Below are 22,475 nucleotides of genomic sequence, written 5' to 3'. Positions count from 1 at the left end.
TACCTGTGTGATGTCAGGCTGGAAACAGGTGACTCTGAGAACCTGGGGACAGTTTTCAAACAGCGGTCCCCAGGCCCTGGGTTCCGGAGGCTCCAGCATGTCCGGCAGTGTTGGTTGTATGTTTGGACACACACGGTCCTCTGGGATGTTTGTCCAGAAACCACGTCACTCCCCATCTCGAGATGACATTTCTGTGGCCTTTGCATTGTGCGCATTCCCATGGCGCAGGGTAAACAGGATCACTGGACATGGAGCCTGTTCCAGCCCCTCTGGGGTCGCCGAGGAGATTTGTAGCCCTCATCCCAAATCCTCCTTCCACTTACCTGTTTGTGAAATGACACTTTTGGAAGATGCAGGAAGGTAAAGGCTAGGAAAGACTGGAGTGGAGAGAAGGCCGGGCAGGAAGTGCCTCCCACCTCCAGCCGCTGGCAGCCCCGCTGCCCATGGACTTCATCTCAGTGGCATTTTGGGAGAACAGGGCTCAGCATCTTCTCCTAAGTCCAAACTCTCGTCCTCCCCACACACCTGCCACGAGGGGCACATGAGGGTGATAAAAACAGTTATGAAATTTAGAACCAATGACTCGCCTCTGGAGAGAGACTTTCCTAAGGAACTTTCCTTAAACAGAGGCGGCCAGCGTCACAAGATGCTGGTGACAGGTGACCCAGAACCTGCCCGCGGGGCTTCTGACCTTCAGCGCTCTTCCTCTGCATTCTTTCCTTTCCACTCAAAGGAGCCAAACTGCATGGGCGCCTCTGGCGGGAGTGGGGATGGGCGCCCTGCCTGGGGGGCTGCCCCAGTCACACCCCTTCGGGTGCCCAGGCCCAGCTGCCAGTGGCGAATGCAGCTGAATGGGGAGACTGTGGCCCCTGGGCACTACTGGTCAGAGCCCTGCTGCCCCTGCGGCCTTGGACATTTAGCTGGTGCCCATCCCCTGGGTTACAGGGCTGTGCAGACGTGTCGGGGACCCTGGGGAGGGCGTGAGCCTCCTCCCACCCAGAGGCCATGGACAGCCAGGTGTGAGCATCTTCCTGGGGGCTCTGGGGATGAAGGTGGCTGCAGGCAGGGGATCCTCCAATGGGATCTCGGGGTACAGGGCCAGAGACACAGCCCAGAGTCACCAGTAGGCGGGTGGTGGCTTCAAACTCCCAATGAGGCAGCGCAAGAACATCTGCAGGTGCAGCAGGCTCTGCAGGTGGCTGGGAGAGGAAGAGAATCCCCAAGGGAAGGTGAGGCATGCGCTGTGGCCCACGAGTGGGGGCGGGAGGTGGCCCCGCCAGGACGATCATCGGTCATCGGCAGCCTTGGGTCAGGTGCACATGCAGCGGAGACACAGGGATGGGAGCCACCTGCCTGAGGGCCCAGGCAGGCGCTGGGCAGGATAGGGCTGAGGTCAGGAGGCCACTGCAGGCTGGGCTCTGGACTCTGGCTCGTTTGCAGGGGGGCGCGTGGGGGAGTCTCTGGAAGTTTTGTGTAGGAGGTGTCCTGACACCACTAATACCTTACAAGGGTCACAGTGGCTCTTCTGTGGAGAACAGACTCAGGGCCGAGGTTGGCAGGGGTGGGGTGGGGAGCTCAGTTGGTGGAGAAGGACTGGGGGGCCCGGGGTCAGGATATGGAGGGGGAGTGCACATGCTGTGGGCCCAGGAGGAAGGGGCAGGCAGGAGGGCCCTGGGTGTGGGCCCAACACTGACTGGTCCCTGGCACTGGTGGGACACCCACCTGGGTCAGCCTGATGCCCACAGGTCCAGACCTCATTCAAGGCTGTTCTCCCCACTTTTCTCCTGTTCCAGGGACTTGCTCTCATGTGGAGATGAGAGGCCCTGGAGTCGCTCAGTGCAGGTCCAGCCTTGGGGGCTTGGGGTGAGGCCAGGGTCTCACCTGGGTGGCCCTGAGGCTGTGGGCCGGGGGGGGAGCTGTCACCGGGTCCCTGCTCTTGTGGCACCAGCTTCTCGATGGGACTCCAGGGCCCGAGGGCTGTGTCGGGTGGGCTGTCTGGGGGCATCGCCTGCTTAGTGGCAGCACCCAGGCATGGACTGCTTCCTGGAAGTGAAGCTGCCAGAGCCACGGTTCCTGGAGACCTAGGCTCCTGAGGATGCCTGCTGGGACGGGGCTGGTCAGGGGGCACAGGCCAGGCTCCCTCCCCACCAGGGCAGCTCCCTTGCCAGCACCTCGCCCTGGGGCTCATGTCCACCAGTCCTGCGCAGGGCAGGGTGGGTGTGACAGTGCTCCCAGGGGCTGCAGCCTGGGCGTCCATCTCGGTGGACAGGGGAGCAGCTGAGACTCGTGGATCTATGAGCTGCAGAGAGCGCCGTGGACAGGCTGGCGCCCTGGCCTGCCCTGCGGCTCTGTCAGCCCAGGCTCTGCCTATCTTTGCTGTAGATCCCGTTTTACTGCGTGTGACCCGGTCATCCAGAAACCAACCTCCGTTCCTTCAGAATGTCTTTGTCGGGTAATGGGGTCTTCCTGGGAATCAGCGTCTGGAAGTGACCTGGTACCCAGGACAAGCTTTCACTAAATACCTGCCATGCCTCGTTGCTGAGGCTTTGTGCAAGTGCTGTGCGTGGCTGTGCATCAGGAGAGTGCGTGGGGAAGCCTCTTTCTTGTCCCTGCTTTACACATGGGGAAACAGAGGCAAGGGCAGGCCAGTGTCTTGCCTGAGGTCACACGCCTCATACGCAGAGCCGGGGGCCAACTATACTCGTGTAACTGTGTCTATAGGCATGTGCACTGGCATGTGAGCTCACTCACTTGTCCCTGTTTGAAGAATGCTTGTGTGTGTCCACGTGGCTTTGTGTTTATTTGACCAGTGTCTGCTCCCTGGGGCTGTCCTGCATTGGTCCCCAGATGGGGCTGGAAACGACCGTCCCCGCCTCACAGTCTGGAGCTGGGGGTCCAAGGCACAGGTGCTGGCAGGCTGGTTCTGGGGCCGCGAGGGAGATGCTGTCCCTGCCCGCAGCTTCTGGGGGCTTCTGGCAGTCCCTGGCGTTCCTTGGCTGGTAGACATGCCCCTGTCTGCACATGGCATCTCCCTACGTGTCCAAGTGTCTCCATGAGGACCTGGCATGTTGGCTCCAGTCCCCACCAATAGCCTCACATAAACTTGGTCATTTCTATGCAGACTTTGTCTGCAAATGTCACGTCCTGAGAGGTTGGAACTTTACGTATGAGTCTGTGGGGACGCAGCTCAGCTTCTAACAAGTGTAATACGCTGGAAACCCATGTGGCATGCTTGCACCAGCACCAGCACCAGCACCAGCACCAGCACCGTGATGTTTCCCTTTTCTTTTAAGAGGGGAGTGATCTCTAACAGAACCAGGGTCAGTGACCACATCTGTCCCAGAGGGACGTCCTCACAGTCTGCAGCACATGGTCAGTGGCGGGTGGGTGAGGACCCGTGACCGGTAGCACGTCTGTCCATGGCATGTCTGCCCACGGCCCTCCTGTCCTCTTACAGGCATCCTTTCCAGCAAACCTGCAGCTCGTCCTTGTCCTGCGTCCGACAGGGTTTTTCCAACGGGCTCTCTCTGACCTCGCTTTCAAATTCAATAGAGATGACCTTAAGATGAAGGTGCCGGTGAGTACACCCTGCCCCAGCTCCAGGGTGGAACTGCGATCTGGACCCCTGAGCCATCAGGGAGACTCTGAGGGCCCAGCCCCAGCACAGCAGGTGCACCCATCACACAGAGCAGCTCCGGCGGGAGCTGCTCATCCTCCTAATGCTGCCCAAAGCAGCAGGATCCTTCCCTCCTTCATACTCCCCAGGGAGCGTCCACACTGTGGAGGTGCAGGCGTTTCATGAGAGCTGCGAGCCTAGAACGTTCTGACCGAGTGAGGGTCCGACCAAGGAACAAGAGAACCCAATGGGCCTCCTCATGAGGAATAGCCAGGCTCAGCTGGTGTTGGGGTCAAGACAGGGCCAGGGGAGTGGGTGCCAGTGTTCCTGGGCCTGCAGGGTGGGTGGCCCCTGCCTCATCTCCTCACCCTAGCAGCACGTGCAGCCTGCCACCAGCCACTGCCCTTGAGGAAACAAGGCCACACAGGGTCCCTTCCACCTGAGTGCCCAGGAAGCCTGTGTCCCGTGACGCCTGCTTGCCAGCCCATGTCTCACCAGCTACGGGAGCAGCACCGGGCCTGGACCACCAGGCAGCCTGCCCCCCAGGTGCATTTGTTCTCCAGGAAATCACCCCTCTGTTGCGAGGAGGACGAGAACATACGGGGCCAGCCCCCAGGCGCCTCGGTGGTGGTTGTCTGAGTCTTTCCTGCTCCTCAGTGTACAGGATAGCAGGCACTCTGTGCGGTCAGGGGCCGTGAGTGAGGCGTCACCGGGCCTTGTGGGCAGGTGGCACTCAATAGCCCCAAACCATGGGCTTTGGGGTCATGGGGGACACCGGTGCACTCACTGTGTTTGCAGCACCAGACGCCTTCACTTCTGATGACCCATGTCCTGGGAGCAGGTCAGGACAAAACTGCAGACATGCCGGCTAGAGGCGAGGGTCCAGCACTAAAACCACCAATGCCTGGCCTCCTCCTCCGACGGCCACGTCGTGACACCCAGATGTCCTGCCTTCCCTACTCTGGGCCAGGGAACCTCGATAACTAACGATGGGTCTCAACACAGACATGTGGGAGGAAAGCAGACGGGCCTGTCCTAAGGGCGGCAGTGAGCCCTACAGATGGCACTCTTGGCCCAAATCAGTGAGTTCTCAAAAATCATCACTGAGTCTTCAGCTCCCTGACCCATTTTAGATACCTCTTTAAAGTTGTAGAAAAATCCTCTCAAGAATGCCATTGCTAAAATGCTCACTTTAGCAAAATGTCACGTTTCGGTGCTGTGTGCAGACCTTGTGCAGGACAGGAAAGGTCAAGAGAAACGGTCTCTGCACCTTCTCTAGTTAGTTGTACACGAAGCACACGCAGGGTTTAGCTGAGATGCAGAAGTCACAAGGCAGGTGACGTAGATGCTCTGATGGCCCAGCCGGTCAGTCTTCGGCCATCCGGGTCATGAGACAGGGTTACCTAGACACACGTGGGGGTTATGGAGAGGAGCAGAGAGTCCTGTGTGCCGAGACCTGCTGTCCACCTCCAGGGACACCTCAGCCTCTTGCATGGTGGTCATGACTTTGGGATCTCAGCAGCCTGTGGACAGTTTGGGCTGCGTTACCCTCTGGAGGGGGAGGTGTGTTCAGCGGCACCACCACACCATGACCGTCAGAAACGTCTCCCGATTCGCCAGGTGTCCCCTTGGTGGTTCTGCACCGAGAACCCCAGCGAGAACCCCCAGCTTAAAACTCACATGGCGTTCAGTAAACACAGGATGGTGTCTGATAACATTTGGCCTGTTTTGCTGTATCTGTGTGACCTCTTACAAGCAAAGGCTGTATCTTTATCCAAAACTCGTGGACAGAATGTCCCCCAAAGGGCAAGAAAAATAGACACGTTGTCCCTGTGGCGCTGTGTCCCACAGAAGGGCACGACCTGACTCCAGTGTTACATCAGTGACCCCACTCTGACTCGAAGCCGTCTTCTGTCGTGTCAGAGGGCTGCTCAGTTCCCACCAGGAACTCCCCTTGCCAGGGAGCTGAGAGTGCCCATCAGGTTCGAATGCCTTCCTTTGATGCTGAGACGGGTCATTTTTTTTTTTTTTTTTTTTTATTCATGAGAAACAGAGAGAGGCAGAGACACAGGCAGAGGGAGAAGCAGCCTCCCTGCAGGGAGCCCGACGTGGGACTTGATCCCGGGTCTCCAGGATCATGGCCTGGGCCCAAGGCAGGCGCTAAACTGCTGAGCCACCCAGGCTGCCCTCTGAGACGGGTCATTATGGGCCCGTTTCACGTGGAGGCACAGAGAGAATGAGCAACTCTGCCTAACATCCACCAGCCCGGACATGGTGGGGCTGGGATCTCAGCCTGGGACCCCCACCAGCGCCTCCCAGCCCTGCTACCACCATCACTGACCAGGGGAGAGCATTGCTCCCTGGCCACTGGGCGGTCTCATTGTGGGGCGGCTTCCTTCTTCCTCTAGGTCATAATGCTGAGCTCAGTACCAGAACTACACGGTTACATCGACAAGTCCCAGTTGACCGAGGACCTGGGTGGGACCCTGGATTACTGCCACACCAGGTGGCTGTGTCACCGCACTGTGAGTCCTGCTGCCTCCCACACGCGGCTGCTGGTGGTGGGCCGTGGGTCTCCTTCACCCCCACATTATTGGTTGAATAGCTTCTGCATGACGCTGCTGTCTTTTCCAAAGATATGTTCCCGATAACCTCAGTGTCTTCCCGAGAATGAGGAGATGGTCTCAGTGGACTGTCATCTGAAGAAACAACATAAATAATAAGTTTGGGAGTGGTTTTCTCTGTTTTTTTCTGAACCGGGGAGAGACAGGCACAGGATGACTCCAGCGGGTAGGAACCTACATAGACAGTGCCTGGTACGTGTCTGAGGTCAAGAGGCTCAGAGGCCGCCCCACCAGTGGCCCCACGCCCTCCCCGAGATGCCCAGGCGCTCTGCCCCAGACACCGGCTTTCAAGGCAGCAGGAGGGGGTGTGCGCGCTCAGCTCGGTGATGCTGTTCTTCTTCTTCCCAAGGCAATTGAAAGTTTCGCCCTCATGGTCAAGCAGACAGCTCAGATGCTACAGTCCTTCGGGACCGAGCTGGCCGAAACAGAGCTGCCCAACGACGTGCAGTCCACGAGCTCGGTGCTCTGTGCACACACGGAGAAGAAGGACAAAGCAAAGGTACATGTGGTTTCTGTGTGAGGTGATGAAGGGTAAGAAGCCTGGTGAGCATCCGGCAGGACAGAACAGAGGCCATTTCAATGATGCATTTGGTGCCAGTGAGCCGGGCGAGCTCTCTGAGAGCCCGAATGTGCTCCTTCCTAGAAGCGGCTCAGGGTCGGTGGGCCAGAGTGCAGCAGGGGCCGGCAGCCTCCCTCTGAGCGGGCTCCTTCCCTGTCCCTGATCTGCCCCTGGCCAGACACTTCTGCTTTACTAGCATGAGCAAGGCAGGATATCTGCCCTGGTTCCCAGACAGCAGGTGGGGGTCTGACACCGTAAGCCAGCGCCCATCACTCCCAGGGAGCCTTGCTGGGTGGGCCATGATCCCTCGCTGGTGGTCCTCAGGGGTGGCCACACCCAAGACACCTTCAATCCCTTTGCTCCTGGCATTGAGGATGCCTCAGAAGCAGGCACATAGAGGTCCAGTTTCCTATTACTCTCTTACCTCATCCTGCTGCCCCCAAGTGACCCATCACGCTGGCCATGCCCTGGCCACAGCCAGAGGGTCTTCGCATACCTGCCGCCCTTCAGCAGCTCTAGGGGAGATGCGGGAGTGAGCCTGGGGTGCACGCGCCATGCTATCCCCGCAGGAGGACATGCGGTTGGCATTGGATGAGGGGCAGAGCATCCTGGAGAACATCAGGGAGCCTCTGGCCAAGAGTGGGGAGCAGAGCCTGAACCAGGATGAGCTGGACAACCAGACCACTGTGCAGAGGTAAGGGCCCAGGCTGGGGGCGGAGCAACAAGCAGCCGGCTGAGGACAGAGCAGCAGATGACACATGGGCCCCCATCTCCTCGTCCTAACGGGAAACAAGGGGACCACTTTCCATACTGCCGACATGCTTTTCTTCCAAACCCTAAGGAAAGCAGCTGTCCTGGGGAGGAGGAGTCCTCAGAGTGCTCGTTCTTTTTTGCAAGCGTGGGGGATTAAATGTCCAGGTGCTGGTGCTGACAAGACATTGCCAGCCCCTCGCCCATCCCACCCTCCTCTCTCTGCCCACCTGGCTGGCTTGTGCCCTTGAGACCCAGGGCTTCTCTCCTTCGCTGTGAAGGGGACGGGGTTCACATCCTCCTTGGGCCTCAGTTGCCCAACAGTGCCATGACGGGGGCTGCTGTACCCCAACACCCTTGGCATCCTGGAATGGCTGCAGCTGCACACATAGACCAGTCCCTCGCTCAAGGAGGAGGTGGGCATAGGAGCCGAGCAGCCAGACGGCCTGTTGATGGCACCCAGTCCACCACAGGCTGACTCAGGTGCAGACCCAGATGGGTTCTTAAGCTCTCCCCTCTTGGCCGCAGTGCACACAACAGGGGGCAGATGTTCTATGCCGGTGATGCGGGGCAGCCTCAGGGGGGGACACGGGCCCATGCAGATGCGAATTCATGAATGAAGGACGGGGAGCTCACCCCAGCACTGACAGGGTGACACACGTGGGTCTCGGGCACGGCTACTGGCCTGGGAGCCGGGTCAGTGGATGGTGGCAGCTCACCGCACCCTTCATCCCCAAACCAAATCTAGTAGGGAGAAGCCCAGACCGTTGCCCTCCCAACCTTGTAACACACTCAGCCCAGCCCTGTGCCATGTGGCTCCTGGGGGGCGCTGGTAGGCCCCAGGAAAGAGGTGTGGGTGCAGCGACCCCAGCCAGGAACGCCCCCCCGCTCTGCCTCTGAGATGCCTGTCCCTCTGGCACGGCTGGTCCTGTGAATCCCACGTCCAGGGCCCGAGAGAGGTGGCAAGGGTGCCGGCGGGCAGCTGGAGACGGAGCCCACGCCCCAGTCACCACGCGCTCAGACGAGCCTCTCCTCCCCCAGGCTCCTGGCCCAGCTGAACGAGACCGAGGCTGCCTTCGATGAGTTCTGGGCAAAGCACCAGCAGAAGCTCCAGCAGTGTCTGCAGCTCCGGCACTTCGAGCAGGACTTCCGAGAGGTGAGCAACCACCGTGGGGGTGCCTGGTGGTGGGCACCTGGTGCTGCGGCCACAGGAGGCCGGTAAGGTGGCCTGGATAGACCCGCCACAGCAGGCTTAGCTGCCCAGGTGATGGTCAGCAGTCTCGGTCTGCCACTTGGAGCCGAAGACCCGGTGGGACCAGACCTTGAAACGTGTGGCAAGTGAGTCACTGCACGTGGCGGGTGACACTCTGTGTTATCGGAGCATGCTTCCCTCTGCCTTCCTTGTGGACAGCCAGGAGCCTCCGTATGCTCCCTCATCCAGTATGCACTTATCCTGTGCCTGCTGCATGCTTGAGCAGCCAGCCCACTCAGATGGGGTAGCACAGGGCTGGCGGGAGCGACATGCTGCCGTCTGTTCACGGTCAGCGACAGGACTCAGCAGAACCCCTGGGTCATTTATTTACGTGGAGTAAACACATTGAGCCGCCCTTATGCCCTTGTCCCCCGCAGAAAATTTTCCTGTCCCTCTGGTCCAGGCAGTGGGTAGGGGGATCTCACATGCCCCAGAAATAAGTAACTACCCCAAGTCCAGCACTAAAGCTGTGGCAAGGCCGAGTGTAAGGTGAGCAGAACCCACTGTTCCGACCCCCCAGTCCTGAAATGTCAGCTTCTGGGAAACAGGATTGGTTCAGTGGCACTGATGGAGCTCACCTGGGGGGGGCTCTCTGATCGGGACCAGAGAGGTGACCCCAGCCAAGCAGCATGAACAGCACGTGTGGGAGCAGATGGAGAACACGGTCCCGCTGGAGAGGCTGAGGAAGCCTCCCCGACAGACAAGTATGGGGGGGTCGTAGATCTGCCTGCAGCTGTGAAATCATCCAGCCTGACTTCAACGTGCCCTCCAGCCTGTGGCTGCAGAGCCTCATCTGCAGACCTCTCAGGGTCGCGGTTCAAGCAGCGATGCAGTTAGGACACGGAATATCTCATCCCAACATAGACCCCATTCTCTCCTCTAGACACGCCTCCCTCCCCCCCTCTCCACCTGAGCCCCATCCCCTCCCTCTCCCCTCCTGAACCCCATCCCTTCCCAGTCCCCTCCCGAACCCCATCCCCTCCACCTCACCCCTCCAGAGCCCCATCCCCTCCCATTCTTCCCTCCCGAGGGCACATTCCCTCCCACTCACCCCCCTGCTGAACCCCTGATCCCTCTCTGTTTCCATATGCTATCTTTTCAAGAATGTTCTAGGAATGGTGTCATGCATACTTACCTTCTGGGCCTGACCCTTCACACAGCAGAATGGATGCAAGTGTTTCAGGTTCACACCTGTGACCGCTGAGTGGTTAGCGCCTGGGGGTTGGGGCATGCCACAGTTTAACCTGGCGCCCATTGAAGGACACCTGCGCCGTTCCCTGTTTCCAGGACTTTTCTACCATAAAGAAGCTGTTATAAACATTCACATGCAGCTTTTTGTGTGAATATAGCTGTCGTTTCTCTGAGGTCGGTGCTCAGGAGAACAGTCGTGGGTCCTGGTCACCGCACGTTTAGCCTCCTGAGAAGCTGCTGCTCTGTTCCCGGAGCACCTGCCCCTCTGTGCGCCCAGCAGCATATGCCCGCACGGCACCTGGCAGTGTGCTTACCTGACACAGTGCTCACGGGCGTGCGGTGCCAGCTCGCTGTGGCTCCACTCTGCGTCCCCCTTGCAACATACGCTGCGGAGTAGCCTTCCTGGCTCACTGGTCATCAGTTTGTGCTCTGGGTGAAACGTCTCTGCTTCCATGGTTACCTGTTTTCTGGCCAAATTGTCTTGGTTTTGGTTTTGGTTTTTCACCACTGGGACTGGGAGTTCCCTACATATGAGGTCCTGGCCTCGGTCACATGCATGGGCTGAAACATCTCTTCCTCACTGCCCCTGGCCTCTTCATCTGCACGTAGAGCTCTGCACACAGCAAGTGTTCGTTTTGGTAAAGTCCAGTTTACCAACTTTTTCTTGTAAGGATCATGTTTTTGGCACGATCCTATATCCTGGATCCCAGCTATGTTCTCCCAGGCTTTTCTTCCTAAAAGCTTTGTAGTTTTACGTTTAAGTCCATGATCCACTTTGAGCTAACTTTGTGTGGGGTGAGAATCGGGTCATGGTTCGGTGTTTAGTCTCTGGGTGTCCAGGGGCCCTGGCCGCACTCACTCGTCAGAAAGGCTCTTCCTTCTCTGCTGGGCTGCTTTTCCCCTTTGCTCAGAAATCAGTGGGGCAGACGTGTTTGGGTCTGCTTCTGGACGTGTGTCCCACTGTCAGCGCTGTGCAGCCTTACTGTGCACTTGAAATCAGTGGATCGTTCCTCCCGCCTCCTTTTCTCTCCCCAGAATCATTTTTGCACTTCTAGTTCCTTGGCTTTTCCACTTATGTTTATTTTTTTTAATTTTTATTTATTTATGATAGTCACAGAGAGAGAGAGAGAGAGGCAGAGACATAGGCAGAAGGAGAAGCAGGCTCCATGCACCGGGAGCCCGACGTGGGATTCGATCCCGGGTCTCCAGGATCGCGCCCTGGGCCAAAGGCAGGCGCCAAACCGCTGCGCCACCCAGGGATCCCTCCACTTATGTTTAAAACAATCTTGTCTAGATCTGCACAGTTATGCTGGAGTTTTGATAGGAACTGCATCAAACCCGTGTTTGGGGGAGAGTCAACATCTTCCCTACATTGAGTCTCACTATCAATGATTTTCTGAAGATTTTCTTCATCAGTGTTGTATGGTTTTTCAGCAAACCAGTTTACTGTGTGTTCTGTTTGGTGTACACTCAAGCATTTCTTTTTTTTTTTTTAAGATTTATTTATTTATTCATGAGAGACACAGAGAGAGACAGAGGCAGAGACACAGGCAGAGGGAGAAGCAGGCTCCATGCAGGGATTCAGTCCTGGCTCCTCAGGATCAGGCCCTGGGCCAGAGGCAGGCGCTAAACCGCTGCGCCACCCAGGGATCCCCCTCAAGCATTTCATTTTTAAGCAATTGTAAATGTTGTTTTTAATTTTGGAATTTACATATTCATGCTATATGTAGAAATACAGCTGATTCTTGTATGTGTATTTTGTCTCCTGAAACCTTGCTGAACTCACTGATTCCAGGAGTCATTTTGTAGAGTTTGGAAGATTTCCTGCATAGACGATCGAGTTGTGTACAGATGGGGACAGCCTGATTCTTCCCTTTTTCATTTGTCTTTCGTTTGTTTGTATTTTTACATATGTAGTAGCTATTTTGCTGTTTTACACAAGCTGAGTAACAGTCATGAGAGAGGACATCCCTGCCTTGTTCCCAGTCTCAGAAGGAAAGTGCTGTTCTCTGTCTCCTGTGACTACTGGCTCTGCCTCCTCCCCCCTTCCGGCTTTGGGCAGGGCCTCCCTCCCTGACATGGCCCTGCCTTCTACCCCTCTGGTGTTTCAGGTCAAATCCTCCTTAGATGCACTGGCCCAGAAGATAGCCACCTTCACCGACGTGGGCAACAGCCTGGCGCACGCAGAGCACCTCCTGAAGGACCTTGCCAGCTTCGAGGAGAAGTCTAGCGTAAGGACAGTCACGTGGGTGGCTTTGGGCAGGGGACAGCCCAGGGGTGGTGCTCGTGGCACCCTAGGATCACCTAGGAAGGCACAGGAGTGGGGCTGTCTCTCCATCAGGTGGGCTCCACCCACCAACCCTCAGCCATGCATCCCTCCCACGGCTTGCTCCCACGAACATGAGCGGAGCTGTGTGTCTGGGGCGGCTCTCTCCGCAGGCCTCTGTCAAGCGGGCCCACACCCTGTCCCTGGAGGGTGAGAAGCTCATTGACACCAAGCACTACGCCGTGGACTCCATCCGCCCCAAGTGCCACGAGCTCCAGTACCTCTGTGACCAGTTTGCAGCCGAGGTCGAGAGGAGGAGGGGGCTTCTCAGCAAGTCCCTGGAGCTGCATGGCCTCTTGGAAGCAGTAAGACCCCCACCCCTACCCTCCTGGTCCCGCCTGGCCTCCTCCTTCCACATGGACCGAAGTCAGTGGCTGGAAGCTGGCCCCACACGCCGCTGTCTGTGGGCCTTTCTCGAGGCCCAGCCACTCACAGCTGGCCGTGTTGTAGAATTCATTTTGCCGCCTCTGACATTCTTTCCAAGGGCCACACCTAGCATGCGGCTCATTTCCTGTACTTTCTCTGGGTGAACAAGTCTGGTCCAGGGATGCAAGTGGCTTTGGGGTGCTGTGCAGCTGTGCTGTGCTGCGGAGGATCCCCAAAGCCTGGTGGCAGCAGGCCGTGGGTAGGACGGCCGGCAGGGCATGGGCAGAGCACCCCTGACAATGCCGTTCTGTCCCTCTGCAACGTTTCCCACGTCCAGTCTATGAAGTGGTGCGATGAGGGCATCTACCTGCTGGCCTCACAGCCTGTGGACAAGTGCCAGTCCCAGGATGGTGCAGAGGCCGCACTGCAGGAAATTGAGAAATTTCTGGAGACCGGTGCAGAAAATAAGATCCAGGAGCTCAATAAAATTTACCAGGACTACGAATCCATCCTCACCAAAGACCTGATGGTAAGAGGAGCCGGGGTGTGCCGATGGTGGGGAGTCACGCCTGATGAGCAGAAGGATCCCATGAGGAACTCTCAGTGCATCGTGGGTGCTCATAGGGCTCAGCTTCCCTTTCGGCACGTTCTCTCTCACAGGGTGGTCTTCCTGCCCCCAGGTCCCTTCCCTTCTTGACAGAGCAGCCACTGCTGGGGGCCTTGTGTCCTGTGACACTGATCCCAACCCCCTGCTATTACCCAGCCATACGTCCCATCCTACCTCCAGGGGCCAGCAGACTCATGGGACTCTCATGTCCTCCCTTCCAGCTGACTCTTTCTGGCCTCACGTCCCCCATTCCAGGGGGTCCCACCTCTCCCGGCCACAGCAAGGGGGCAAGTACAGGATGGCTGCACGACAGCAGTGTCCTGGTGTCCCAAGCTCAAAGGAGAACATGCCTCTTAAACTGGTGGCATCTCTTGTTCACAAGTCCGTATGCCCTGTCCCTTCAGGAGCACGTGCAGAAGGTCTTCCAGAAGCAAGAGGGCATGGAGGAGATGTTCCACCGGAGACAGGCAAGCCTGAAGAAGCTGGCAGCCAAGCAGATGAGGCCTGTGCAGCCAGTGGCGCCCCGGCCGGAGGCACTCACAAAATCACCCTGCCCCTCCCCAGGTGTGCGTGGTCACTGTTCTCTGGTCCATGGTGGGCCCTTGTCAATTAGGTTTTAGCGGCATGTGGCCAGCGAGTGAGCCAGGAGGATATGGGCCGGACATGGGAACATCCCAAGGAGCTCTTCCCTGACTCCAGTCTCTGCTCCCAGGCTGTCTGTGTTCATGCTGTTGCCAAAATAGTTCTCCCACGGCTCCGACCACAGCCCGGAGTCCCCAGGGCCATGGCCCTTCGTGGTCTCCCCCTTAGAGGCTGAGCAGGTGGCCCTGCTGTCTCCCCAAGCCCCTTCTGTGGGTGTGTGCCTGCCAGCTGCGTCAGGGCCTTGGTGAGGGAACCAAAAGCTGGTGAGACCCCAGAGAGTCGGCCCCCACCCACCCCCGCCACAGCAGGTGGCATCTGTCAGAGGACATCTTACCCCTGGCCCAGCGGTGTCAGGCCCCGCATGTGCACTGACCTGGCACTAGCCCAGGCGGCCTTCCATCTTCCACTCACCTGGCCCCCTACCTCCTCTCTCTCCACATCTCCTCTGCTTTTCTTGCCCTCCTGGGCGGGGGGCTCACTCCTGTTCCCTACAGGCAGACCCAGGCACTCCAGGACCTCTTTCCCCTCCAGACACAAGACACGAGGCCACGCCTTCCTTCTTCATTTTCTTTCCAACCAGGCAGCCGGCGAGGCTCTGAGAACAGCTCTGAGGGCAGCACACTCCGGAGGGGGCCCTACAGGAGGGCCAAGGTGAGGCCGCTGTCCAGGCCACCTTCCCGCGCCACCCTTGTCGCCCCGCCTGTGCCGTGGGTCTGGGGTTCCCTCCCCAGCAGGCAGTGCGATCGGGCCCCTCGAGTTCAGGACATGCGGCCACACCTCCTCTGAGCGCTCTTCTCTCCCCAGAGCGAAGCGAGTGAGGGCCGGCAGGGTCGGAGCAGCTCCACGGGCCATGAGGAGGAGAGCCTGGCCGTCCTGCGGAGGTGAGCGGCCCGGGTCCAGGCCTGGCACGACGCTCTCAGATCTCAGCCTTTGGCCACGGGGGGTCTGGCCGTACCTGAGAGCTGACACCCAGAGTGGGAGGGACGCGCTGGCGCTGTGGAGTCCGTGCATGTGTGTGGGCCGTGCGCGGGGGTGCAGCGCTCCTGTCCATCTGGCAAGTCCACGCCTAGAGCCAAGGCAAAGCAGCTTTTCCCTAGAAAAGCCTTTTGTCCCCAGTTCCTCAGGCAGGATTCTGGGGATTTGAAATGGCTTGTGTTCCGTTTCCTGGAGCCCCCGGTGGCTGAGGGATTCAGCAGAGCCGGGGACGGATGTGTAGCAGCACCACCCGCCCCAGACTGGCTCCCCTCACGCTGCTGCCACTTCTTCCACCCCTCCTCTTCTCGCCCCCACCCTCACCCTGGGCTCTTCCATCTGTGCTCCTTCGGGCTCCAACATGTCCCTGCTGTCCGTCCCCTGCTCACAGGCATGTGATGAACGAACTCTTGGACACAGAACGGGTCTACGTGGAGGAATTGCTCTGTGTGCTGGAGGTGAGCCTGATGGTGGTGCGAGGAGGGGGTCAGCTGTACTTGGCCCCTGGTGGGAAACAGCTTATGTATGCGTCAGTGGACCGGGGACAAGGAGACGCAGGCGCAGGGACAGACCTGCTCCAGCAGCGAGGAGAGCGTGGCTGACCCTGAGAGCACGGCAGGAGCAGGAGGCAGACAGGACTATATGCCATCCTCCTGCAGGAAGCTCAGGTGGAGGCCTCGGGGACCGCCGCCGGGAAGGTAGCAGGCCTGTGAGCCCTGGAACGTTCTGGATCTTGGTCTGGTGGTGGTTACTGGGGTACAGACATTCCACTGATTGATCAAGGAGGGTACACAGATTTCTCTCCTTCATACCAGTTATCTGAGTTTTAAGTGGATGGAACCCACCCCGCCCCTCTGCCCCTAAAAATGGTGCTGTCTGTAGTTCATTCACTTTGTTCAGTGGTGGCTGCCCAGGTGGTCATCTCGCAAATGGCCAGTGAATTCATAAGGATGGGTTCACTTCCTAAACCCTGAGAGGTGTCACCTACCCGTTTGCAGCCCACAGAGCCTGTGATGGAGCCCATAATGGAGCCTGGCATCTTGGCAGGTGCGCCCCTTCCCAACCTCTCCCCTCCTCCACAGGGTTATGCTGCTGAGCTGGATAACCCACTCATGGCGCACCTCATGTCACCAGGCCTTCAGAACAAAAAGGACATTCTGTTTGGAAACATGGAAGAGATTTACCACTTCCATAACAGGTCAGGCCCTCCTCTGGCTGCAGCTGCTCGGTGGGGTCTTCTATGAGGCAGCCGCCTGCAGGGAGCCGGGGCTGTGGCCAATGGGTGGAGAGCATCCCTCCTCCTCCCCAGGGGACAGGCTCCCGGGTCGGGGGGCTGCTGCAGAGCAGGGGGCTTTGGTGGGGGGCACTGGCCAGGCCGTTACAGATGGCCCTTCCACCTGCTGGAAGTCCCTGGGGCTTTGAAGACGTGGGAGTGCCAACCCGCTCCTGCCTGGCCAGGGTGTGCGTTTGGCACCGGGGCCACACCACCCAGCAAGGCCCGTTTTCTTCCCATGAGGCAACAGCAGACGCTCCTATCCTGCCTCTTCTCCCCTCACCAGTTCAGGTGGCCTCCTGGCTTTGGGGAAGCACTAACCACCCTTCCAAAGGGCCCACCCTGACTCCTTGTTGCCATGTGCGGGGAGCTTGTGGGAAAGGACACGAGGAGGTAGATGCAGGATACACGGGGGCTGTCAGATAGACACCACAACCGTGTGTCCTGGGAAAGCCGGGCTTGGCCCCCCACCCCCCTCCAGGCTCACGGGGGCTCCTCGGACTTCTGCATGACCCCCCTCGCCCCTTGGTCACTAGCGTCTGTCACCCATTCGTCTGTAGGGGAGGCAGGTGAACCCCCAGAACCTCCCCCACCACAAGGTGGCCAGGCACTGTGGTCACTGCCGGTGAACCAACCTGGAGACCTGTCCCTCGAGGTGGGGTTGACCCCGGGTTCAGGGGCAGTGGGCACAGGGAGGGTCCCATCCCACAGAACCTGCAGAGTTAGGTGGGTGTGAGCACGGCTCCCAGCTGACCCGGCTCCTGTCTGCCTCTTCGTCCCTGTCCGGCCGGTAGCAAAGGAGCTGTCCCAATTTCTGCATGCACAGCAGCACCAGCAACTCAGAGGGACCCACGAAGGGGCCAGGTCTGCCTGAACCAACCCCAGGGAGTGTCGGGCATGGCTGCAGGGCCTGCCCGCAGTCCCCGACTGTCCAGACTTGGAAATAAGCATCAGCTGGAAAATGACATCTCTTCATTTGTGCTGGGTGTCTCGTCCAGCTTGCTCTTCCCCTGACCTAAGGCAAGCTTTCCCTGTCTAGAATATTCCTGAGGGAGCTGGAGGAGTACACGGACTGCCCAGAGCTGGTCGGAAGGTGTTTCCTGGAGCGGGTAAGTGTGTGCTTTGCCGTGCCTTCCTTCTGAAAATGCCACATGAAATAATCACAAAAGTATCACAGTCTCCTTCTGACCAACTGAAATCACAAAGTGCAGATGTTGCCGTCTGCCTGAAACGGTGTGATGCTTTCCAGTTGGGCCAAAACAATACTGTTTTATCTAAAGCGCAATAACTGGTTCCGAAGAGAGAAAACCATAAAACATCAGCCACTCGTGCCAGATTTGGGAAGCATCCATCTTGCTGCACATGTTGCACAGAGCCAAGCATGCTTGAGCTGGCACTTGTGCATGGTCCCGCTTGGGTTACTCCCTCCCTCACAAGTGGGCAGTGACCTGTCACCTTCCTCTCCTCCCCGTTGACATGGCCAATGCACACCTGTTTCCGGGGCTGGGAGGAGCAGTGGGAGCAGGGCAGGGCGATCCTCTCAGGCCTGCCTCCATACACTGCAAGCCGAGCCACATGGAACATGAGCTGAGAGGAAGGCGTTTTCATGAAATAAGATAGAGGCCCAGACACGGCGTCATGAATTGGTGTTGAGAGGCAGGAAGAGGAAGTAGGGACATTTCTGCTCTGACTCTGTCCAGCTGCTGGTGACGCTCTGGGCACTGTGTGAGAATGAGGGTGAGAGAGTCAAGCTGAAGGTCAGTGGTTCTCAAAGTGGGTCCCCTGGCCAGCGGCAGCAGCATGCCGGGGTCTTCCTGGAAATGCAGGTTCCTGGGTCCCACCATACACCCGCCGCATCAGAACCTGCAGTCAGGCTCTGTGTTTTAACAAACCTGCAGTCCGATGCACACGCACATCTGAGCACCAAGCTCTGCAGGTCCTTTCTTTAGAAAGTTAGCCATTAAGTTTAGTTGTTATTCTCACAGCCAAACACCAGCTTCCTGAGGCTAATCTGTATGAAAGAGGTCTCAGGACCCATGTGGCCCCAAAGGGAGCCCTGCTGGGCTCATCACGTGCATCAGAGGTGGGGAGGGGAACAGGGCGCCCTGCGACGTGCTCTCTATCCCACATCAGATGGAGGAGTTCCAGATCTATGAGAAGTATTGCCAGAACAAGCCGCGCTCCGAGAGCCTCTGGCGACAGTGCTCCGACTGTCCATTCTTCCAGGTGTGTCTCAGGACCCTCCCCGGGAGAGCGCGGTCTCCCTCACTGGCGCACCCGGTCTAAACAGGAGGGTTCTGGCCTTGCAGGAATGCCAGAGGAAGCTGGACCACAAGCTCAGTCTGGACTCCTACCTGCTGAAGCCAGTTCAGAGGATCACCAAGTACCAGCTGCTGCTCAAGGTGAGGCGGCCGTGCCCGCCTGCCTCCCCACACCCTGCCACGGTGGTCTTGTCCGGATGCCAATGCTCTGGGAGCCACGCTGTGTGTCCAGAGGGTCCACATGGGCACTGGGGCTGGAGCGGAAGTTCCTGTGTCCCACGGCTGTGTGAACGCATCCTCGTCCCCCAGGAGATGCTAAAATACAGCAAGAGCTGCGAGGGGGCCGAGGACCTGCAGGAGGCGCTGAGCTCCATCCTGGGCATCCTCAAGGCTGTGAACGACTCCATGCACCTGATTGCCATCACCGGCTATGATGTAAGGCCCTCTCCATCCCACCAACTAGCTGGTGATGGTCTACCTGCTGTCGGGGCAGAGCTGTGCCTGGGACCGTCGTATGCACATGTGTTGCCTGCAATCTGGGGGCAACCCAGTTTCCACTTGTGTCTGGGGTGGGCTGGGGGGTTCAAAGCTCTGGGGAGTCCTCAGGCCTCCCAGGGGCATGGTGGCACTCAGGGCTGATCCATGTGGGTCGGGGTCAGGGGACAAGGGGGTGTGAAGGTCAGACTGCTTTTTCCTCATGTGCCCAAATGAAGTAACTCACTCATTTTGTTGCTTCTCTGTAAGTCCACTTGTGCTCACCCGGCTTTTTTAACTAAGAGGCTTTGTCTTTAGAGCAGAGTTAGGTTTGCAGCAAGATGGAGGGAGGGTACAGGGCCCCCCACAGCCCTGTGCCCCCACTTACAGCCTCTCCTATTCCCCACACCCAGAGGGTGATCCTCTGCTGGTCTGTCATTACCACCCACAGCCCAGGACACGCGTCCTGTGGGTTGGGACAGATACGTGATGAGGTGGGACACAGGAGTTTCCCTGCTCTACCGCCCCAACCCCTGCCCTGTCCCCACATGTCACGAGGTGGGGGCTCCAGGGGTCGCAGACCCCCAGCCGGGCTGCTTCTGCTCAATGACATGCCCACGAGGCCCCTCGTTCATTCTGGGCGTAGGGGAACCTGAGTGACCTGGGAAAGCTGCTGATGCAGGGCTCATTCAGCGTCTGGACAGACCACAAGAAGGGCCACAGCAAAGTGAAGGACCTGGCCAGGTTCAAGCCCATGCAGCGCCACCTTTTCCTGCACGAGAAGGCCGTGCTCTTCTGCAAGAAGAGGGAGGAGAACGGGGAGGGGTACGAGAAGGCCCCTTCGTACAGCTACAAGCAGTCCCTGAATGTAAGTGAGGCCGACCCTGCGGAGGACAGCAGACATCCCGCTGGATTCCAGCTGCCCCTCTTCCCGCATGCACCACCTTGGTCTGGGGTGGGAGTCCGGGAGCTCTGGTGTCCTCAGCCCCACCCCAAACCACTTCCATCACCTCGACGGGGGCACTGACACCCTTCCAAGACAGGAGCCTGGGGGGCGCAGGCTCCCATCCTGCTTGCTAACGAACACCCGTCTCCCTGCTCGTGCTGCCAGATGGCGGCTGTCGGCATAACCGAGAACGTGAAAGGTGACGTGAGGAAGTTTGAGATCTGGTACAACGCCAGGGAGGAGGTGTACATTGTGCAGGTAGGGCCCCGCCTTCTGCGGGCTGGGCGTCGGGGACTTGTCAGGCGTCTTTTGAGAATTACTGTGCACCTGCCTCCTAAGCTGGTGAGGGCTTATGTCCCAGGGGCCATGGAGGGGTGCTGCCCTGGGTCTGCCCACAGGAGGAAGCACAGGCAGCCCACAGTTGGGGTGCTGGAAGGCGGGGCTGGGAATGCAGGCTTGGGGGGCACAGCTAAGCCCAGGCCATGCTTACACGTGTGACCACGTTGCCCTGGGGAATGCAGGGGGCCGTACAGCTGTGAGTATACCCTGAGCCCGCATGACCCAAACTCGGGGTCCTGTGATGGATCGCCCGGCTCCAGGGACAGGTCTCCTCTGGTTGCCCTCCACGCTCAGGCACGCTGTGGTGGCCCCGTGGGATGCAGTGGCCGTGGCATGTGGTTTAGGCACGCACAGCAGCACGGCAGGCCCACAGCAGTGGTGCCCGGCTCCAGGTCAGGTAGAGGCCCCCAGGAGCTGCTGGGACAACAGCCAGCACTCTGGCTCTCCCTGGCCCAAGTCTCCAGAGCCCGGCTGTCACTCCTCTTGGCTACCTGTGCTATCCTGAGGCAGGACTGTGGCCTGGGAACATAGTCTCCCTTGAGGATTTCAGATTCCCGTCACCCTTGTCCTAAGCGATGCCATGGGCCACTTCCCAGAGAAATGTGCTCTCAAAGGGTGGTTTGTGCCCAGGGCTTCCAGGGAGTCAGACACCAGCAGGGGTAGATGGCGGCAGCCACAGGTCCTCCCATGGAGGGTGCCCATTGAGCCGTCCCGAGGCCAGGGCCCCCGTGACCACTGCTCCTCTTCCCCGGCCTGCGCTCCCATCATCAGTTCCTTCAGGGAACGTCCATACTTACCTCCTGGCTTCCTTCTGGCACGCAGGCACCAACCCCTGAAGTTAAAGCGGCCTGGGTGAGTGAGATTCGCAAGGTGCTGACCAGCCAGCTGCAAGCCTGCCGAGGTAAGAACACTGCAGCCGCGAACCGCCCTGGGCCTTGGCTCCAGGAGCGGCTTTGCCCCGCCCAGCACAACCCCCGAGGTCAGCTCTGGGACGGGTCTGCATATTCCCTCCCGCAGAAGCCAGCCAGCACCGCACATTGGAGCAGTCCCAGAGCCTGCCTCTGCCCACGCCACCCAGCACCAGGTGAGGGACTCACGCCCCGTTCACACAGCCGGCCGCCCGAATGCCCTCCCTGGGGTTTGCCCGAAGGCCCCAGGGGTGCTTGCTGGGGCGGGAGCCATCCGTGCGGGCCAGCTTCAGGGACAGATGTCTCGGGCCCCATTCGCTGGCAAAGGCCGGCTCTGACGCCTCCGATTGTCTGACACCAGTGGATGAGTTCCTGGTACAGTGAGCACAGGATGTCCTGGGGCTTGGGGACAGCTGCCATGTTTCTGTGATGGTCACGTCCCAGGCAGGGACGGGGACCGTGGAGCATGGGGGCGCAGAAGTACGTCCAACACATCAGCCTCACACTGGCCTCTTCCTACCTTAGTTTTCCTTGGTCACCGTTGGCACTCACGGCAGCTTTCTTACTTTGTCCTGCTTCTGCCGTAAGTGACATCCAGTCACTGGTGGGATAGGGTGTGGTCGAAGTAAATAATCCACAGAGAAAGTCCACCCTCCCAACTCAAAGAAACCACCACCACCTCCCACTTAACAGCTGGCAGGTGGCATTTATTCTCGGGGCAGGGGGATACTGGAGGGGACCCCAGGGTCATCTCTGCCTCGGAGCCTCAGGGACGGGTAGAAAAACTAACCAGGCAACATTCTCCTCCTTCTCTTGGGGTGTTCCTCAGCCCCTCGAAAGGGACCACAAGAAACATCAAAAAGTTGGAAGAAAGGAAAACCGACCCCCTAAGCCTGGAAGGCTACATGAGCCCCTCGTCGTTGCCGAAGCCCCCCGAGAAGGGCAGAGGTGGGTGTCCGCCGGCGCCGGGCACGGCGTGCCAGGCAGCCGTGAGCAGGAGCATGTCCAGGACGCACAAGCACTGGGACCTCCTGAAGAAACCCCCTTCCTTGCGCCCGGGGCGCTCCAGACAGGCCCCCGCAGCCCCAGAGGAGAGCCCAGGTGACCTGATGTGTGCCCCGAGCGCCACGGGCCGTGGACACCCCCACACCATCGCTCTCTCTTCCTTTGTAGATGACATGGTCACTAGCTCTACCTCAGAAAGCTCCGCGCTTTCCAGAAAGCGCTTTACCCTGCAGGGCTTTGCTAACCTCAAAGGTCAGAAAGGTAAAAGGCGCTCGCCTCAAATCCATGCTCTGGATGTGTCCCTCACCGTGGTGGCATGTCTGTCATCCATTCGTGTGGTGATCGTTCATGCTGCCGTCCCCTG

At 58.8% G+C, this 22,475-nt stretch overlaps 1 protein-coding gene across 14 annotated transcripts in view; it reads left to right on the top strand.

Annotated features, from left to right (window-relative positions):
- MCF2L (MCF.2 cell line derived transforming sequence like) overlaps nucleotides 1-22,475 on the top strand; it is a 133,210-nt gene that overhangs the window by 104,041 nt on the left and 6,694 nt on the right. For 9 of the 14 annotated variants that reach the window (XM_077854896.1, XM_077854900.1, XM_077854901.1 and 6 more), the window contains 23 exons: nucleotides 3,458-3,577; nucleotides 6,025-6,141; nucleotides 6,590-6,739; nucleotides 7,369-7,493; nucleotides 8,591-8,705; nucleotides 12,104-12,223; nucleotides 12,432-12,623; nucleotides 13,022-13,213; nucleotides 13,696-13,855; nucleotides 14,514-14,584; nucleotides 14,738-14,814; nucleotides 15,297-15,363; nucleotides 15,988-16,103; nucleotides 17,218-17,287; nucleotides 18,312-18,404; nucleotides 18,488-18,580; nucleotides 18,749-18,874; nucleotides 19,560-19,781; nucleotides 20,025-20,117; nucleotides 21,021-21,099; nucleotides 21,216-21,282; nucleotides 21,936-22,054; nucleotides 22,280-22,372. In XM_077854896.1, coding sequence (XP_077711022.1) covers nucleotides 3,458-3,577; nucleotides 6,025-6,141; nucleotides 6,590-6,739; nucleotides 7,369-7,493; nucleotides 8,591-8,705; nucleotides 12,104-12,223; nucleotides 12,432-12,623; nucleotides 13,022-13,213; nucleotides 13,696-13,855; nucleotides 14,514-14,584; nucleotides 14,738-14,814; nucleotides 15,297-15,363; nucleotides 15,988-16,103; nucleotides 17,218-17,287; nucleotides 18,312-18,404; nucleotides 18,488-18,580; nucleotides 18,749-18,874; nucleotides 19,560-19,781; nucleotides 20,025-20,117; nucleotides 21,021-21,099; nucleotides 21,216-21,282; nucleotides 21,936-22,054; nucleotides 22,280-22,372 — 2,677 coding nt within the window. The remainder of the gene's footprint in view (nucleotides 1-3,457; nucleotides 3,578-6,024; nucleotides 6,142-6,589; nucleotides 6,740-7,368; nucleotides 7,494-8,590; nucleotides 8,706-12,103; nucleotides 12,224-12,431; nucleotides 12,624-13,021; nucleotides 13,214-13,695; nucleotides 13,856-14,513; nucleotides 14,585-14,737; nucleotides 14,815-15,296; nucleotides 15,364-15,987; nucleotides 16,104-17,217; nucleotides 17,288-18,311; nucleotides 18,405-18,487; nucleotides 18,581-18,748; nucleotides 18,875-19,559; nucleotides 19,782-20,024; nucleotides 20,118-21,020; nucleotides 21,100-21,215; nucleotides 21,283-21,935; nucleotides 22,055-22,279; nucleotides 22,373-22,475) is intronic. The other 5 variants (XM_077854904.1, XM_077854902.1, XM_077854909.1 and 2 more) reach the window with 1 other exon arrangement.

Source organism: Canis aureus, chromosome 17, assembly GCF_053574225.1.
Source record: "Canis aureus isolate CA01 chromosome 17, VMU_Caureus_v.1.0, whole genome shotgun sequence".
Classification (NCBI taxonomy): domain Eukaryota; kingdom Metazoa; phylum Chordata; class Mammalia; order Carnivora; family Canidae; genus Canis; species Canis aureus.
Note: the sequence above shows the minus strand (reverse complement) of the source record. Positions and strands in the feature narration are given on the sequence as shown.